Source organism: Manduca sexta, chromosome 28 (assembly GCF_014839805.1).
Source record: "Manduca sexta isolate Smith_Timp_Sample1 chromosome 28, JHU_Msex_v1.0, whole genome shotgun sequence".
Classification (NCBI taxonomy): Eukaryota; Metazoa; Arthropoda; class Insecta; order Lepidoptera; family Sphingidae; genus Manduca; species Manduca sexta.
The window spans coordinates 17,490,869-17,511,425 of NC_051142.1; the positions used below are offsets into that span (position 1 = coordinate 17,490,869).

The 20,557-nt window shown below is 39.6% G+C and overlaps 1 protein-coding gene across 1 annotated transcript in view; it reads right to left on the reverse strand.

Moving 5' to 3' along the window:
- Positions 1 to 134: 134 nt before the first annotated feature.
- The window catches only part of LOC115449535, a 31,947-nt gene continuing 11,524 nt past the window's right edge, over positions 135 to 20,557 (reverse strand). Inside the window, 22 exon segments of the mRNA XM_037444506.1 lie at positions 135 to 494; positions 7,958 to 9,478; positions 9,804 to 9,888; positions 9,965 to 10,031; positions 10,643 to 10,754; positions 10,757 to 10,784; positions 11,347 to 11,486; positions 12,183 to 12,299; positions 13,023 to 13,136; positions 13,793 to 13,856; positions 14,068 to 14,204; positions 14,583 to 14,750; positions 14,923 to 15,118; positions 15,388 to 15,533; positions 15,803 to 15,925; positions 17,134 to 17,202; positions 17,594 to 17,778; positions 18,038 to 18,237; positions 18,592 to 18,697; positions 19,014 to 19,134; positions 19,884 to 20,054; positions 20,347 to 20,397. Of these exon segments, the coding sequence (XP_037300403.1) occupies positions 9,272 to 9,478; positions 9,804 to 9,888; positions 9,965 to 10,031; positions 10,643 to 10,754; positions 10,757 to 10,784; positions 11,347 to 11,486; positions 12,183 to 12,299; positions 13,023 to 13,136; positions 13,793 to 13,856; positions 14,068 to 14,204; positions 14,583 to 14,750; positions 14,923 to 15,118; positions 15,388 to 15,533; positions 15,803 to 15,925; positions 17,134 to 17,202; positions 17,594 to 17,778; positions 18,038 to 18,237; positions 18,592 to 18,697; positions 19,014 to 19,134; positions 19,884 to 20,054; positions 20,347 to 20,397 (2,607 nt within the window). The 3' untranslated portion in view covers positions 135 to 494; positions 7,958 to 9,271.

Sequence of the window (20,557 nt, forward strand, 5' to 3'; positions counted from 1 at the left end):
AAGATGAGGAATGACTTGTTAATATGATTTAATGATACAAGATGATTTACAATTTTAATTAAATCTAAGGGTTAGTATATGATAACAAGTGAAACCCGACAATTATGTTGAATCGAATTCCTTAAAACTAACACTTTTGCTCACAATAGGCGATGTAGCCTTATCGACACTTGCACTTATTGTGTTATCACTCACAACACTCACTACACTATCACTATCACGACGACGACCCGACCAGGACACGCCCGGCTGGATAGCTGGTCTCGACGTGACGTCTTTGCGCCGGCACTTCTGGAACTGTCTCCATGCGGCTGCTACACCAACCAATGCCAATATCACCACAATAATATATATAGCAGCATAATGATGAATATCATGACTTGATACATCATTCAAAATTGGCACTTCTTGCTTCATATTATTTATTTGTTTCTCAATAGCTGACAACCTTCTATGATGGTCGGCTACATCAGTAGCATTTAGAGCAATGTTTTCTATATGAGGCAAAGAAATATTGATTATGTTGTTAATCGGATTAATATTCGGCGTTAAGAGTTTATGTTCTAGGACTATTTTTGTTTGATCTTGCTTATGTGTATATACAGTAAATTCTTTAGATTTGATGAGACAACCATGACCTACCGTCAACAACCCAGCGTTCGATAGTTGTAACCCAGTAATTTGATCTTCGCATATCAGTTTCAAGCGGCACTCGTTACAGCAAAAATACAAATATGATTCCGATGTATGTAGCTTTGTCATTTGATCAGTACACCTGTTCTTGATAATTGTACATTCAGACGGGTTCGTTTCTGTCTTGCACATAAATGAATCATCGGTCATTCGATACTCGGGTGTCTTGATGTGACATAACAATTGTATCATTCCTAACTCTAGACACGACGATATATCCTTCTCAGTCATTGATAAAAATGTGTCCCTTTTTAAACTAATTGCTGTATATTCCGATATAGGTGAAATCTTAATCATCTGTTCATCTAGTTTGCGAGGGATGGGAATCATTTGAAATATTTCGTAACTGTCCCGACTGATAAGCGGTATTTTGATTTCTAATAAGATATATTTCTTAGTGATTCTTGCCCGTATCTTCATGAGGTTATATATTTGTGTAAAATCAGCATTTTCAACTGGTAACGCATAATCCTTTGGTAATTGCCCAGATATGATGTTTAATTCATGCCACAATTGATATGGTGACAGAAGATGAAAATTTACTTTCCCATTAAAAATATTCGTGACAGTATCCAATAAATTATCTTGTATGCGCTTCAAATTATTTAAAATGTCCTTTGCTATGAATGCTGTCATAACAAATTCATTTATTAATAAATTGTCTTGTACTTTGGATTTTAACACGTCGACGAAGTTTTCTATGCCGAGTAATTTCTGATGAATTTGTTTATGGTGTTTCTCCATGACGCTTTCCATTCTTCTGAGTAAATTAAATTGTGCTTCAATGACAGACGTCTGATTCTTCCATAATAATGCTAAATGATTTTCATTGTCTTTGATAAATTTAATATCTTGTTCATATTTTTCAGCGAAACGCTCGTCCAATACCCCGAACAGGCTGTTAGCGACGTATCCTATTCCATTGATAAGACCGCGGCGCGGCGCGCGCGGTGTGAACTGCTGACTTAACAACATTTCATTGTAATGTTGTAGTTCCATATGATCGTGACGTAAAATGATATGACGTCGATGCAATGTGAGCTTCCCTTTATAGCAGAACATAATTTATCCAAGTAGGTCATATATTTATTGAATGTTTCAAATCCATTCCAATAGGGATCCATTTCATAGTAAACTATTAAATTCCAGTCATCTCTAATAAGGTGCATGTCCTTTATTTTGTCAAAATATATTGAGCGATTTGATTTTAATTCCGTTATGTTATAAGCTCCATGGACGTCTGATATTAACGTTATAACGAGTAAAATAAATACATAAGCGTAGCGAAGCTAAATCCATTAACATTCGGTGTTTTTGTCTGCCCATCCTCGACCTTCGCTGGTGATAGTTGCTCCTTTGACTTATATACACTCTCATCTTTCGTAGGTAAGATTGATAACTTGACGACAGGTCTTTTTATGACGCCGTTCTTGGTTTTAACTGATACGACCCTGACGTAACCATCCTTCCCGGGTGGCATTCCACTACTCGTCCTAACGCCCATTTGCCCGGCGGTAGGTTAGCATCGTGTATGATGACGATATCATTTATGTTGACATTATATTGTGGTTGTCGCCACTTACTTCTTGATGACAACTGAGTCAGATATTCCATACGCCATCTCTTCCATGTATCTTGGAAGATCTTCTCAGTTAGTTGCCACCTTGTTCTCTCGTCATTTTCTGACTTGATGATAGTTAACTGGGGTCCACTTGCTAAGAAATGAGACGGTGTTAAATAGTCGATGTCATTCGGGTCTTCAGTTATAGCACAGAGGGTCTGGAATTTAAACAACCTTCTAGTTGTGATAAAATAGTAGAAAACTCTTCATAAGTGAGTTTTTGATCACCCACTACACGTTTTAAATGATGCTTCAGGCTTTTTACTGCTGCTTCCCAAAGCCCTCCTGCACTCGGCCATGATGGTGCATTGAAATGCCACTCTATTTGCATTTCACTAATCTCCGTGTAAAATTCCTTTGATAATATTGATGCAATATTAAATTCCCTTTCTAGTATTTTGTTAGCGCCAACGAAGTTGGTTCCATTGTCACTGTAAATATGACGCGGAGAACCTCTTCTTGCGGCTAATCTTCTAAGGGCTGCTATGAACGAAGACGATGATAGATCGGACATTAGCTCAAGATGAATTGCCTTCGTTGCCATGCATACGAACACCGCCACGTAGCCTTTGGTGCACTTTATGCCACGGCCTTTGCTTGATTTTATATCTACAAATCCGGTGTAGTCTACGCCGGTATGATAAAATGGTCGTGTAGGATTTGTTCTGGCTTCAGGTAGATCTCCCATGAGCTGGACGATTTTACTCGGATTATGTCTCGCGCATAGGACGCATTGACGTATACGTTTCTTTACTGCTCGATTGCCACCAATTATCCAGTATTGCTGCCTGAGCCATGATAGTGTGAGACGAGCTCCGCCATGAAAGGTTGACCTGTGGGCTTGATCAATTAATAATTCCGTGAGATGACCGCTGTGTGGAATTATCATCGGATGCTTCATGTTCTCACTTAAGTTGCTATTTCTGAGTCTGCCGCCAACCCGCAACAAACCTTTGCTATCCAAAAATGGATTTAAATTTATCAATTTGCTATTTGATCTAAGTTTCCCATTATTTTGAAGGTCATTAAGGTCTTCCGCAAACTCAGTTAATTGTATTTCTATGATGATTTTAAGTTTTGCTGTTTCCAACTCCTGTACTGTAAGATATTCCGGCTTGATCTTGTTTTTGTTGTTGTGCGTAATATCCACGCCAATACTCGAGTGAGTCGAGTAAAACTGCTGTGCTTGCTTATAATTTCTGTAATAATACTCGAGTGTGTGTTAATTATTGTTGCTACGTTGGTTTGTTTCAATTGTTTTATTTCTAAATCAGTATGATAAGCTGTTTGCACTGTTTGATTTAAATGATTAGATGAGGATAGCCAGCTGGGACCACGCCACCACAAAGAGTGTTCCTGTAACTGCTTTACAGTAAGTCCGCGGCTAGCACTATCTGCTGGATTATCTCCTGACTTGATATAGCGCCAACACGTCGGGATCATAGTTTCGGTGATCTTTTCACTCTGTTAGCTACAAAGGGCTTCCAGCGGTTAGGCTGTCCTTGCAACCAACCCAATACAGCTGTTGAATCGCACCAACCATAAACTTCTATTTTATGTGACTCAAGGCTTTGCACGACCTTAAGCATTAATTGTGAGAGCAAATGAGCTCCACATAATTCCAATCTTGGTAATGATGTGCTATTTGATTTTTCCTTTGTTGATTTGTTGGTTGGAACTAATTTTGTTTTGCTGCTAACAGAGTCACTATTCCCTTGTCTTGCTGCTCTATTCGTGCATAAACAACACATGCATACGCCTTCATAGAAGCATCACAAAATCCGTGTAGTTGAATGCAGGTTTGCTCTCCAGTTCCTATCCATCTCGGAATGATAATTTGATTAATGTTATTAATGTCTGATCTTAATTTCATCCATTCACTGTGTAAATTATCCGAAATATGATCGTCCCACTTAAGATCTGCTAACCATACGTTTTGAAAAAGCAATTTAAGTTGTAAAATAACTGGAGCAAGCCAGCCCAATGGGTCAAATATTTTTGAAATTTCGGCTAACAACATTCTTTTGTGAGTCGTGATGATGTTTGCGCGGACATTTTACACTGAAATGTGAATGTATCAAGTTTCGCATTCCATGCTATTCCCAGTGCCTTGGTGGATTCTTGATGCTTAAATTCGAATGATTCTTGACCAATTGAAGATGTGCTGACGTTTTCTAACAACTGCATGTTGTTAGAAGACCATTGCGTAGGTTGAACCCACCTGCTTTGAGCAATGAAATAAGGTCAGACTGAAGTTTTTTCGCGGAGCTGATGCTGAAGTCACCACTAAGAAGGTCATCCATGTAGAATTGTTCTTCTAAGACTTTGGCTGCTTTGGGAAAGCGTTGTCGTTCATCGCTTGCTAATTTCTTGAGAGTCATCATTGCAAGAAAAGGTGCTGATTTCGTACCGTATGTAACGGTCGCTAGCTGATAATCTCGCAAAGTCTGCTCCGGCGACTCACGCCACACGATTTGTTGATAATGTTGGTCATTAGGATGTATCATAATTTGTCGAAACATCTTCTCTATGTCCGCTGTAAATGCGTAAGGATAGAGTCTCCACTTCAATATTAATGAGAACAAATCTTGCTGGAGATTTGGACCGCGATACATAACGTCGTTTAAACTGATACCCGATGACGTTTTCTGCGATGCGTTGAAAACAACGCGCAATGACGTTGTTGTCGATTCAGCACGCTGTACGCAGTGGTGTGGTAAATAATAATTGCATGTATTAGGTCCACGTGCCTTGTGCATATGACCTAAATTAATATATTCGCTGATGAATGCCTTATACTCTTTAGAAATATTTTCTTGCCTTTCAAATTTTCGCTCCAATTGATGAAATTGCGCAACAGCTTTCGGTCTTGATAACCCTAACTTCTCATCTGCGTCCGGATGCAAGGGTAAACGCACAACGTATCTTCCGTCTGATTGACGAGTTGTTGTAGACTCGTAGAGCTGCACACATTGCTGATCTTCTGCTGACATGTTGATGTCCTCTGATACACCTTCCATGGACCAGAATTTATGAACATCCTCCAAATTAATTTTAACCACATTGCATTGATAAGATTTAACGCTGCCAAACAATATCCATCCGAATCGCGTTTGCTGTGCGACCGTCATAGATTCGGTGTCCTTTATAACACCTGCTTGTATGATACACGAGTATACATCTACGCCCAATAAGACATCAATCGGGCGACTAATGTTAAAATCGGGATCCGCTAATTGTAGATTTTCAATATATGACCACGACGGTTTTGCAAATGATTTGTTAGGCAAATTGTTCACCAGATTATTCATGATAAATGCATCAGTGTATAATGTATACTCTTTGTTATATAATGATGATAGTTTGATATTGATGATACCCTTGCAATTATTTTCTTGAGCTCCAACGCCGAAAATTATGCCTTTACAATATTTTCGGGGTAACTTTAATCGCTGAGCTGCATTCTCAGAAATTAGGAGGTCTGAGACCCTTGATCAATTAGGGCGCGCATAGTAAGGTAAGTACCATCCGCTGCTTGGATTTTAACTTCTGCTGTTGCTAACAAAATTTCTCCAGAATTTTCCATTAAAACATTTGCACTGTGTTTCTGTTGTTTAGGCAAATTTGCATCGACATGCGTCAATGCGCTGTTACTTGACGATTGCCTCACCATTGTACCTAAGGTGTCATGTAACAGCGTGTTATGATTACCCTGACATTTTCGACAAGATTTATTGGAAAAACATTCCTTACCGTTATGATTATGTAGGCAATTCTTGCATAGTGACAATTTATTCACTGTTTTTTGTTTCATATCCGCCGTGTATTCTAGAAATGTTTTGCAGTGGAAAATTCCGTGGTCTAAATTGCATACTGGACATTTGTTTCCATGTGGCATTTTATATGCGTTATTGGATTGATTTTTATTAACATTGCATGTTTTATAAAAATTTGCTTTTGATAGAGTTCGACGTTGATGGTTCTGATTGATATGATGTTTTCACACCTGGATTACGTTTAGATGATTCCAATGACGTAAACTTGCTCTCAAGAAATTCTAGGAAATAGCTCAATGATGGTAGTTCTCTGGAAGTCTTTAGCGATTCTATATAATCGTTGTGAGTAGTTACATCTAGCTTTTGACATAGGAGATAAACAATCATAGGGTCCCAACTGCTGATGTCAACACCTAGGCTCTTGATGGCATTAAGGCACTCCTTTGATGTATCGTGGATAGTCTTGATGGCCTTTGCAGATTTTGCTGGATTGTAGGAAGACCGAAAAGAATATCCATATGGGAATTGAAAATTAATTTTTGGTTATCGAAACGATGGTTTAATATCTCCCAGCTTATGTCATAATTTTCTGTACTGATGCGCAAATGCTTGATTAATTTCTCCGCCTCACCCCTCAACTTGCTCTTCAAAAATTGCATTTTTTGCGCTTTAGAAATCGTATTATTATTATGGATGGTTTCAACGAATAAATCCTTGAATGTCACCCAAGAATGATAATTGCCATGAAACGTTGGAATATCCATAACAGGTGTTGATTTTTCTTTATAATTTTGCGACCACATCTTGCTATTGATATCTTTCTTGAGATCGTAATAAGTCCGCTCGTAGTTGGTATATGCATTTTCATACTCCTGGTTAGATTCTTCTAACTCACTGTCGATTTCCCAGTGAAGAGTATCGATGACTGACCAACGCGACTCAATTGTCTTAAGAATGTCTTCGAATTCCCATTTCTCAGTGGCGGACTCCACGTCTACCAAGGAAATGACACGCTGAAAAGCTTTGAAATTACTTTTTTGCTTACGTAATAGTTCTTGAGTTTTGGAATTTGTTCCACGTGTCTGAGGTATAGAGGGTTGAAAAGATGTTCCTTGAACTGACATGGGTGTTGCTGGTTTTAAGACCGGAGTTGTCGGTCTCGATTCACCGTGATAATTTTCTATAACTGATTTGATTGTCTCATACCTATCTTTTGCAAGGTCATATTGATTATTAGTAAAATAAGAATGTCCCTTAACACCTAAATTACATAGTTGCATGTGATTAGCTTGGAACTCCTTCCAATAATTTTCTAAAGTCTCTAATCTACGCCTGATATAATCCTTAGTTTTTCTATCGGCACCATCTTTTTTAAAGTTGGTGTACAGTTGCTCAATGCCTACTAACAATAGGGGACCGGACTCATTTTTGTTCTTTATTATTATCAAATATTTACGTTATATAAATTATAACATAGAAAGAATTATTTAAATCCGGTAAAAAATCAACAAGTCATAAGTCTTTCAATTTCGGTAGAAGGGGCAAGTAACGAGAAACAGAAAAGAGGCGCAATACCCACGTGTGACGTCATCGGGCATTACGACGCGTGCAAAAGAAAGGGATGAAGCGATATCCCCACATCGCGCCCACTTCGGCACTTAGTAATATTTGAAATATGAATTACAGGCTCATTTTTTAACCAATTTTAATGCAGTTTTCGCAGCAGGGTTTCTTTTTAGTATTATTAACCATTACATATAGAATAATGTACAAAATCAATCACAGGACGGTCCCCTATTGCTGCTGATTTTCTATTAGAGACTCCATGATGCTGTTGCTATGATATTTCAAATTAGAAAGATCTTACTTGAATATCTGATGGTCGTGCTGTCTCCGACAAAGAAGACTGATGAATCCTGCTGCTAATGATCTGCTATCCGGCTCGAAGGACCAAAAAGATGTACGGTCTAGGTTCAGCACCATACACCTTATAGTTTGTTTTGATGATGATATGATAAAGAACAACACTTGATATAAATGAACGACAGTTTATTGATATAAACTTAACACTATAAAATGTTAATGATGGGATGAGACTGATTGTTTATTGATAATTGCTTGATATGAGCACGCGCGGCTTGTTGCTCAGCGGTACGCGAACTGAAGCTAGAAGTATCGATATTTGCGTAATAGAATAAATTGCTGAGAGTGCAAATTTGTACGGTTGCACCGTACACTTATTAAATACAATAAGGCCTTCTAATTGATATTAGACGCGGCGACTAATCGTGGACTACAAATTTACTTGGCAATGTATTCCCTTACATACTAATATATAGAATTTATTAAATTTCTTACCAGATCTTTAAAAACAATATACAGGGTTTTTGAAATTACCTTACTAAGTAAAACCACATACTTTTCTTGAAAATAACACTACAGTCGATGTAAAATAAAGTGTGGTTTCGAACAAAATGTAATTAAACTTCTATACGCTTTAATGCCACTTCTGTTACTCTAAGAGAATTCGGTGCAGCGGCAAAATAACACTTTCAGTCAGACATGCGCTCACGCACACGCCATATTCACTAAACTACAAACAAGCAGAAAAATAAATAAGGATTTTTAGTAAAAATATTCTTTATAAATGGATGATTTTTGGTACAATGTTAACAGAGGTAAAGACGAGTATGTGGTTTTATTTGATAATGTTAAATGACCCAGTATAGTGTACGAAGCTAATTAAGCAATATCAAGCCGAATTGTGCGTAGCTGAGCTGTCTACTACGATCAACTATTATTGTGCGGGTTTTTGCACATATTGCAAATGAACATGTGATTTCATACTACTTAAGTAAGTTAGCGTACAAACACCGTCGCGTTCATATAACGCGTAACAAAGCAGTGATAGTAACAAGCTTCTTTTATTTGTACTAATATTAGCTAAATACAGACCAGCATTGCTCAATATCATTGTGGTGGCTGACATTTTAACTTACGAATAATACATATTGTATTTGTACAAATTTAACTAGTATTCGATAAAAAAACATTAACTAACTCCGTCGCCCATCTTCGCCTTGCCCTTTTCTTACTTGTGCCAATTTTATAAATGTTTGCTTAATAGCCATTGTATCCACGTATCCTGGCTCTGCACGATGTCTTCCACTTCAAAGGCCCTTTACAAAAGCCGTCTGCGACAATTGGGTGCTCCGCAGTAACAATACAGGACCTTTCCGGGCACGGAGCCCACGTCGTAGTTGTAGTTCCAGGTGAGCTCGGTGCCGGCGCGGATGTGGCTCAGCGCGAAGAACGCCACCCACGGGAACCGCGGGTCGTGCGTGTCCACGAACACGTTCTGCACGAAAACGTTGGGCGAGCAGGAATGCTGCAACAACATGAGAGAGATAGCTTTGTCCGGGATAAAAAGTAGCCATATCCTTCTCAAGATCTCAAACTATCCACACCATATTTCGTCGAAGTTACTGCAGTGGTATAGCCGCACAAGCGTGATATGGAGACAGAGTTACTGTCGTATTTATAAGTATTGATATAAGTAAACTATGGATTTAAATGAACTGCATAAAAATATATTTGATATGGTACGTCGCTTATTAGACTACACTGCGATACCACCAGATCCAATGTAGTATTAGAGTTTTGAGAATTGTTTGCTGTGATGGAGATGATGACTAAAGCCCTGTGACACTCACGTTGAGGTACCGTCCGATGTTGCCCTGCACCTTGGCGTCCATGATGTAGCACGCCTCGTCTCGGCCGAAGTGCGCGCGCACCGACCTGCACAAACCGCGTGTTTAGAACACCGCCGAATAGCATTTCGTATTAACATAAATTAATATTATACCATATTTACCTGTATTTGGGTACATATTCATTTGCACCCATACCAGCCTGTGCGGTGAATCTGGAAGGTTCCCTCACTGCAAACAATAAGGGTAAAGTTGCAACTATTTGTTTTTTTCGTCCACACGTATTTCCATTAGGGTAGTTACCATGAATTACCGCGATAGACCTTGAATAGACCACGGGTAGACCATCTACCATAAATTTTTCCAGTTTTAGTCGATAATAAAGGTGCAAGTATAATATACCTGTTTTTAGCACCATTTGTACCACGTGACTACTGGATTATCTACACACATCTTTTATCTCTAAAGGAAGGTACTTATTCGTCCCATATGATAGGTGGCGATCATATTGCCATGTCAGACACAAATTCTTTTATTATACACCTGCCTCTGTCCTCTCTACACCACCCCAAGGTTGACTGGGAGAGAATGCCCATGACATTAAGTCCGCCTGTATACCATGTGTACAAAGTGTAAAATAAATAAATAAAATTCCAGACTTCTACTAGATTCACACATAGGTTACTCTTTATCCTGGTAATTTATGGGAAAATAATAGAATTTATTAATCGGATTTGTTTTAAATAGATGGCACTAATGTCGTGCTGTTTTTAAGGACTTTTCTAACGGGAATCATTTTTCATGCAGATCAAGTCGCGACCAACACTTATATTATTACATACCTTCTTCATCGTCACTAATAGTGATACAATCTTCATCCGCATTCTCTTCCTTCGAAATTGGCTTCTCTTCTTTCTTCTCTGGATCTTCGTTTTTTCTTCTCTTCTTGGTCTTTTCTTTTTGGCGCGCTTGCGCAATCGTTTGCTATTGATATATGTAGGTAGATTAGTTTTTATTTGTAAACCTATGCTTATCCTAGCTAAGTGGTTACGTAAAAGCATCCATTATTACGGAGTTCCGTTCATGACATATTATAGGTTTATCGACAAATTTAGTGCAACATTTATTCTTGGTCAAATGAGTGTTTTTTGAGTTGTTAAATGCTGTTCATCACATCAGGGTACAAATAGAAGATCTTACCGATTTCATCGGCTAAATACACTGCCTCCAGGTCAAAGTATAAGTTGATACATAATAACTACTTTAGGTCAGAAGTTCCATACCATCAGACTAATGAATTAATTACCACCACATGTGAACACTTGGTCGGAGTTCAATCAGTAAATTAACAAAATAATTACCAGATCGAAACACTTGGTCAGAGTAGAATCAGTAATTCAATAACCATTATAACGAAAGGCTGAGGGCGAGTGGAGATCAGAAATTGAATGGCGAATATTGGTGGGAAGTGGGGATGTATGAAGGAGACAGTACAAGAGAGCCAAAGGCCTTGAAGGATCTTCCTCAATAAGTTAAAACAACTCACTTAAACTCCATGACGCCGAGCCCAATGTACCCCGGTCTGAAGTCGTCGTCCTGCTCTTCGTCTTTGGACACCTTCTCGTCTTCCTCAGAAGACGCCTCCTCATCAGACGAGGTCTTCTCGTCTTCCTTCTTACTCTCCTTCTGTGAAATGCACATCAACTTACAAGACGGTTAAAAATATAGTTATAATTTATAACAGATGGCCTCGACCTAAGTGAACGATCGCAAAATAGTAGCATTGCCATTATACCGAAATCAACTCACAGAACATGGATCGAGTTTATAGTTAAATCACTTTGATTGTATACGCTAACTTTTATTGAGAGTACTACTAGGGGTATTTGTAGTAACGGTTATTTATTGATATTGAATTACTAAGTCCTGTTTGCATCTCTGCCTAACCCTTTCGGGATAAAGGCGTGATATGAGTTTATTTTTTGTATTAATAATATCAGCCCTGTATTATACACTTGCCCACTGCTGAGCACGGGCCTCCTCTACTACTGAGAGGGATTAGGCTTTAGTCCACCACGCTGGCCTAGTGCGGATTGGCAGACTTCACACACCTTCGAAATTCCTATAGAGAACTTCTCAGATGTGCAGGTTTCCTCACGATGTTTTCCTTCACCGTTAAAGCGAACGATAAATTCACAAAGAATACACACATGATTTTTAAAAAAGTCAGAGGTGTGTGCCCTTGGGATTTGAACCTGCGGATATTCGTCTCGGCAGTCCGTTCCACACCCAACTAGGCTATCGCCGCTTCATTTTTTGTATTACTGGGAATATTTATAATAAATTCCTGATATACGTTCTTAGAGCCAACGAAGGTAGTACCTTGTCCAATATTTTGTCGGCTTCCGGCACATCTTCCTCGTACCCTTCCTTCATCTGTTCCACCACTTCTATATAATCCAATTCAGCTAGATATTCATCGCCTTCGTTCAGACCGTCCTGCAAACAAATAGTAGAGATTCGTTATATGTTCGAGACATTAGACGATAAGTGATTGATTCATGTCGTCTGAATAAATAGTACTTTTCAGCTACAAGACTAATAAACTATACAAAATTATACCGTCTTTAAAAATCACTAAAAACAAAAGAAAATAACATGATCTGTACACTGGTTACCAATTTTGGATCGGTGAATAATTAAAATTGCTAGTTAAGCTAGATAGATACATGAACGTTAAAACGTTTGATGTTTAAAAAGAAAACCATTTCTGTTATTAATGAATACTACTTACATTAGCTGTATGCCTATTTCAATAAATAATTACTGGGCATTATGATACATAACATCTTACGTCGCAGTGTGTCGAGCGCAGTGGAGAGTGATGCAGTACTTTGTAATACAAAGTTCTGTAAGTGTTGCTACCGTTTATGGGCGGTCGTATCGCTTACTATTAGACGAGCGACACACTCGTCTCGTCATTAAATTGCAATAAAAAAATACAATCTCAATCTCGAAAATGGACAAATCAGTATTAAGTTTGTTCGTTGTTTGATAGTGAAGAATTATCTTTGGATCGAACCAAAGATAGTAAATGGGATGGTTGGTTGCTTTCGGCTGTAATACTCGTTAACTGCAAATAGCAACCCTAATGGACTGTATCAGCGTTTAAATTAACGTAAAAGAATCGAATGTGGTTCAAACATTAAAGGCCACGCTAACCAAATTCGCGGTGGCGTCGGTGAGCAGATTCCCTGCGTACACGCACAGGAAGGCGCCTTTGGGCACGTCGTTGAGCGCGCGGATACCCCAGCCGCGGTTCGGAGTCTTGAACACCTGGGGAAATGTCTTTATATAAGTGCACGGGAAAGTGAACCCTACTGAACCTGATGGTAAGTAGAGTGGAGCCTAATAGAATATCGACTGACGAGAGATGATTACCTCTCAATAGTCGATACAATTATACGGTCAGTTGAAACCCGGGTAAAAACAGGCTGATCCCGGAACGCGACACTTACGTGGGCCACTACGACGAGTTTTAACACCTTTTGTAAGGCGGTCGCTATCCGGGCGGATATAAAATATATCCAACCACCAGCATTTACCGATAAAATATATTATACTTACTTAGTAGCTTTAGTTGCATACAATTCTTTGGTTGTCATATTTTATATTATGTTCATGTCAATTATAAAATAAATTGTAAATGTAAGTGTAATAATAATACCAGCACTGTATACTACTACTCACTGCTGAGCACGGGCCTCCTCTACTACTGAGAGGGTTTAGGCCTTAGTCCACCACGCTGGCCTAGTGCGAGTTGACGGACTTCACATATCTTCGAAATTCTTTTTGGAGAATATTCACCTATGTAGGTTTCCTTACGATGTTTTCCTTCACAGTTAAAGCGAACGAAAATCGATAAACAATAAACAAATAACTTCTAAAAGTCAGTGTCTTGAGTTTTGAACTTGTGGACATTCAACACTTACTTGCAACTTGAGCTGCAACGGATGTTGCGCGACACGGTTCAAACATGTAGCCTTGCATTTACATCTGAAAAATTTAATTCATATTTATTTTTGTTTTAAAGATATTTTGGAACAGCTGATATTTAAAACAAATAATTTCAAATGTTGTTTCATGACAATCAGTTTACTAAAACAGTATTTATAGCGATTTGTTCACAGCAATAAAAAAAAAGATACAAAACAATTGTCTATCAGACTTACTACAACTTATTTATACCACAACAGTAGGCGCATACCTAACGTTACACTCGTAAATGCCTGACGGTAATGGTTCGGGCAGCCTCTTGAACACATAGCCCACGTTCGCTCCCTCTAGGCCTATCGTCTTGGCGCCCTCCAGCGTCAGCTTCCAGCAGGCGCACTTTGTTTTGTCCTAGATAAACACAAGTTATTTGCATTAGATAGATTTTTGATGACTGCCACATTGTGGGCAGTAATGGTGTTATTACAATTTTTATCTACAATTGTTTTTTTGTAGTTTAAAGGGTGTTTAGATAAACACTGTTTTGTAATGCAGGGAGTTAAACAAGACTTTAGACATGGTGTTTAAAATTAGACACTGTTTAGCTAAATACGTGTTTAAGCCATGGCTAAAGTATTTTTTTTATAATAACACTGTAAATGTTTTAACGTAAGACAAATTATATTTTATCTGTAAATCTCGTACAGTTATTGCAAAAAAATTAAAATAAATCACATACCAACAAACAAGTATAACAAACACCGCCAAAACAGAGCACCCTGTGCATACCTCGCAGTCGTCGGTGCAGTCGCAGCCGCACAGGAACTCCGGGTCGAGGTTGAGCGGCACGCCGGCCGTGGGCGTGCGCTCCGTGTTGTACGAACAGAACTCCGGCAGCGAGTCGTCCACGCTGTTCACGCAGGGCACCGGCACGTTCTCCTTGCCGTGCGACAGGTCCTGCGAAACATTGACAAAAATAATATTTCAAGAGACAACTTTTTTATATATTATATAATCACAATAAATTGATCCCACTGCATCTGATGGTCAATTATGGTTAAAGTTCCAGATAGAGCACATTGCATTAGTTCTGCTTCTGCCTACCTTTAGGGATAGAAGCTTGGAGTACCTTTTTGCCGACGATACACTTGCTGAGCACGAACTCCGCGAGGCAGTGCGTGTCGGGGTTGAAGTCGAAGAGGTCGACGGGCGCGTCGCTGTTGGTGAGGCGCAGGTACCGCTGCAGCTCGGCCGCGCTGCGCAGGCGCCGCCCGCACGGCGAGCGGTACAGCACCGCCGACCCGCCCTTGTGACGCACCAGCTGTCTGCACACACACACACACACATACAGGCAACTCGAGGAGTGAAAACAAACATAGATTGGAATTTCAAGTTTAATTTGCAATCGGCCAATATTAATATTAATATTTTCCTAAACATTAAACTATAGATAATAGGAAGTCACTTCATTATGTTTCAAACGTCATGTATGAGTTTTTTCTTATGTAATGTATGTAATATTATAACATTTTCGAAGAACATGACAGGCTTTAACGGAAATTTAAACTCTATAAGTGTTCCCCAAAGTAGTTACCTCTCCCAGCCGCTGAGCAGCGGTTTGGCGAGCGGGTTGTAGGAGCGCAAGTCCTTCAGCGAGAGCACGTCGCTCCTCTTGCACTTGGGCCCGCACGTGTGAGGCACCATCTTGTACGGACGCACCGCCATTCTTGGAGTATAGTACTGCGTATGAAAAAATAATCATGAAGCTTTAGCAATATATAAATTTGTTTCTTTAAAAACTTTAAAAGTATAGTTCATTATTGATTTATGTTTACGCGAAATTAACATCAAAATAAACTTCCTATTGACAGTCCTATCTACACAAAAAGAGCTCACAATGTCAAATTGTACACGTAAACATAGGAATGATTGTGAAACTGATCATAATATTAGCTTTGTCTGTTACTGCGAATGTAGTAACCGCATAGTAACCGCAAGTGAGTACTCACGACGACCCTGCTGTGGTACTGGTCGGCGGCGTGCGGGAGTGCGGGCGCGGGGGCGGAGGCGGCGGGGGGCGCGGGGCCCGCCGCTGTCGACTTCTTCGCCACGGCGCGCTGGCGACGCAGCTCCTGTAAACATTCATATCATATCACTATTAACCAATGATATAACTACAATGTAAGTTAATATTTATGTTTATACATAATAATAGTAAGTTATCTATACTATTATATAAAGCTGAAGAGTTTGTTTGTTTGTTTGTTTGAACGCGCTAATCTCAGGAACTACCGGTCCAAACTGAAAAATTATTTTTGCGTTGGATAGCCCTTTGTTCGTGGAGTGCTATAGGCTATATATCATCACGCTATACCCAATAGGAGCGGAGCAGTAATGCCTAATCTCAAGAACTACCGGTCCGAACTGAAAAATTCTTTTTGCATTGGATAGCCCTTTGTTCGTGGAGTGCTATAGGCTATATATCATCACGCTACACCCAATAGGAGCGGAGCAGTAATGGCTAATCTCAGGAACTACCGGTCCAAACTGAAAAATTATTTTTGCGTTGGATAGCCTTTTGTTCGTGGAGTGCTATAGGCTATATATCATCACGCTATACCCAATAGGAGCAGAGCAGTAATGGCTAATCTCAGGAAATACCGGTTCGAACTAAAAAAATCATTTTGTATTGGATAGCCCTTTGTTCGTGAAGTGCTATAGGCTATATATCATCACGCTATGACCAATAGGGGCAGAGCAGTAATGAAACATGATGCAAAAACGGGGACAATTTATTAGTTTTGAGAGCTTCTGTTGCGTGCGCTGCGTAAACGGTTAAAGTTATGCAACAATAATGTATCACGGGATTGTTCCTCTTAAAAAGTTCTACAAAAATATATCATAAAACAAAGTCCCCCGCTGCATCGGTCTGCCCGAACGTGTTAAACTCAAAAACTACCCAACGTATTAGGATAAAATTTGGTATGGAGACCCTGGGAAGAACATAGGCACCCGGGAAAATATATAGCGTGACTTTTATAACGGAAAACTTTAGCCCGAAAAACTTTATAACGCGGGCGGAGCCGCGGGCAAAAGCTAGTTTTAGATATAAGTTTGTATACTGAGTCGACTGTTGAGGGGTAACCATCTCTCGTCAGTCAACACTCTATTGGACACCACTCCTTATCATCACCTGCAGGTGCAGGGGTCATATGCCATGCACATATAAAAAAAAAACATAAAAAAGAACTAAATATTTCTATTACTTTTTTATGTTTGGTAGTTTTTTATTGAACATTAAGTCATTGATGCACTGGTAGACTAAATGCAGCTTACACACCTCTTGTTGCGCATCCGCAGTCCTGTCCTGCTCGTACGAGCGCGTGTATTCCACATACGGCATGTTAGTCTGCAACGGAATAAGGAGAATGTCTACAACTGTAATGACATGGTTGCAATTTTAATAATTATGTCACGTGTCAAATCAGTTGACACGTGACATAATTATTTAAATTGCAACCATGTCATTACAGTTGTAGACTAATAATGCACAATAAAGTTAGCCGATCTCAGGCGAGATGAGAAATAAAACAAAACATTGTTAGAGTTTTAGATATTTTTAAATACGTTTCTTAGAACGAAGTAGTCAAGTCAGCTAATAATATGGCGAATGAATGAAGTAAGATGCTGATCAAACAAAAAACAATAACACGTTTATCATAAATTGAAATTTTGCACCCCTTCATTATGGTTAAGTTTGATACCTCCATTTGCGAACATCCTGTATAACGATGACTTACCCTAAGTTGTGCTTTACTTCTGGGCAGGTGGCGCCCTCTATGCCTGACAGCCGCCTGCAGCTCCAAGAACAGCGGCTCCAGCCTGGTGGACCCTCGGTAGATCCACTCGGTCCTGTTGTCCTCTTCGAAATGCACTTGGACGAGCGACGCGTCAACTTGCACCACGCGAGAATCCCACCATTTGCCTGAAAGGGATTATTAACGCCTTAAGAAGATGTAGTGTTGGATAATAAACATTCCAATATTTTAACGTTTCTAAGTTCGTTAAAAGTAAAACAAATCCTAAAAGGATTTGGATTAAATTAGGCACACGAAAAGACTGTATCCTGGACCAATAAATATATATTAAACCCGGAGTAGTACTTATGGAAACTTTCTTCTCGAGAAATAACTTGACGCATGCGGAATGACGGATATCGCTATAATTGTAATTTTTTTTCTCACCATTCCACTCGGTGTTGAGCCGCTGTCCAGCGTGCAGCCGCACCATGGGCCGCTCGGGGTATGCGCAGAGGTAGTTGCGCACGAACTCGCGCGAGAACGGATGCACCTCCTCCCACACCGGCGCCGCGTTCGCGCACACCACGCGCGTGTGCGCGTGCGACGCGTACTGCGCGTACCCGTCGTCGAAGAACACCAGGTATCTGCACATAGTGGTGAGGTTTCATTGAACCTTATTGGCATAGCCATATAGTGAGGCATATCACTTGTAGAACGGGAAACTGCATTCGATAGCATAATTAATGAGTATATCTGTCTATATCTAACAAAATGTTTTAATATTTACATTCTCTAGCAAGAATTCCGGACCAAGTCGCTTGCAACCTAGTTCCATTCAACCTGGTTCGGATCGTGAATCAAACTCCTACGTCTACACGCCGATTAAAATCCATACAATTGCCATCTTCGGCGCACATGAGACTGTCCCGGGTGAACCGAAAGATATCTATATGCCTTCCAGAATCATCCAGATGTCTGCATACTTCAACAGACCTTACCTGAAGTTATTCACCGGGTTTGGTATTTCAGCAATTATACCGGAATAATAAGCTTCGGTCTTTTTCTGGTTGGCCGCGTCTCTGAACAGCGCTATCACTCTCGTACCTGTGGGAATGAATAATGTATGGAGAAAAATATATGATTATGATGATAATGAGACAAAAACACTCAGATGACATACTAATGGATAAATGAAGAAAAAACCACACAAATAAAAATTTGTAATTAAACTGTTTTTTATATACATTGATATTTTTTAGAGATACATAAATATGTAAAAAATTGCTTTAAAAATAAAAAGAATAATTTTATTTGAAGTAATATCGACGGTTAAGAATGTTTTGATGCAATGATAGAAATATTTAAAGCCTTCTTTATAAGTACATGACTTCTTCAAATATGGTATAATTTTATCCCTCACCTATTGTGAGCCTGACTTCAGCGACGTCTATGTACGCCAGACACCTGGCCGAGAGCACCTTGCACGGGTTCTTCAGCTTGTGTTCAAACTTCACGCGAAACGACGGGAACTGATTACTCGGCTGTCGATGTATACAAAAAACTGAGATTATCAGTATGAAAAGAAATGTGTGCGCAATACACAGGGGCACTCTCTGTTCCTTCACTCTCATAGTTCGGTGAGATGGCAATCCGACATGACCGGAGAGAGATCAGGCGCAGGACCAATGGCTTTACGTGCTTTTCGAGGCACGGGGGTATCACACCGCCAATCTCCTGACTCTGAGCTGCGACTGAGTAATTTTTTTAAGATGAAAAACTCAGTCACAATAAGTTTTGTGGCCCGACCCAGGATTCGAACCCAGGGCCTCAGCGCGGTAGTTGTACTTGTACCGTGTAAAATTATAATAGGGGACCGTCTTGTGTTTGATTTTGTACATTATTGTATATGTAATGGTTAATAACACGAAAAAGAAACCCTCCTGCGAAAACGGCATTAAAATTGGTTAAAAAAATTGCCAGTAATTCATATTTCAAATAATACTATGTGCCGAAATGGGCGCGAAGTGGGAATATCGCTTCATCTCTTTCTTTCGCACGCGTCGTAATGCCCGATGACGTCACACGTGGATATTGCGCCTCTTTTCTGTTTTCTTGTTACTTACCCCTTCTACCGAAATTGAAAGACTTATAACTTGTTGATTTTTTACCGAATTTAAATAAATATTTCTGTGTTATAATTTATATAACGTAAATATTTGATCATAATAAACAACAAAAATGAGTCCGGTCCCCTATTACGGCACCAAAGCAGTCAAATAAATATCCTTACCACCGGCATCTTTATGGCATCAAGTATCTTCGCTTTAGACCAGGAGCCGAACGCGTTCCTCATCGCGTACACGTGCATGCCGACCTTCAGCGGGGGTCGCTTGGGCTCGCCCGGCGGCGGCAGGTCCGCCGGCGCCGACTCCACTGACAGCTGCACTACTGATACTTCTTTCTGTCGACAAAATTTTAAATGACTCCTTTAGGGTTTTTGATAGGCGCGGCATAGGGACTTCACTTCAGCCTAAGATGCAGGGATTGTTGCAGTCATGACGAGGGTCTAAGAGAGACTACGTGCCGTCTTTCATGCGCCGAAAAGGGCCACCGCGAGGTTTTAGTTAATATGACGGTGTAGGGTGCATATGCTGTTAGACATGGTCCGTCAGATCTAGTTCGAATCTATCGAACTAAACAAAGGCTCGGCTAGATAAATACATTCTTAGACGGATCATTAGAATGTAACTTACGTCATCCTCAAATTTGCTGGAATGTTCCCCGAGTATGAGCATGGATGTATCCTGCAACAAATGAGAATAATTGTCAGAAAAAATTCAAAACAATGTATAGTTTTCATTCTATTTAAAGCTATTATACACTAAATGGAAGTGTGCACAAATGTTTTTGTATGATGTCCAAAAAAATATAAGTTCGGTTTTCCGATCACAATTATCTGAATCG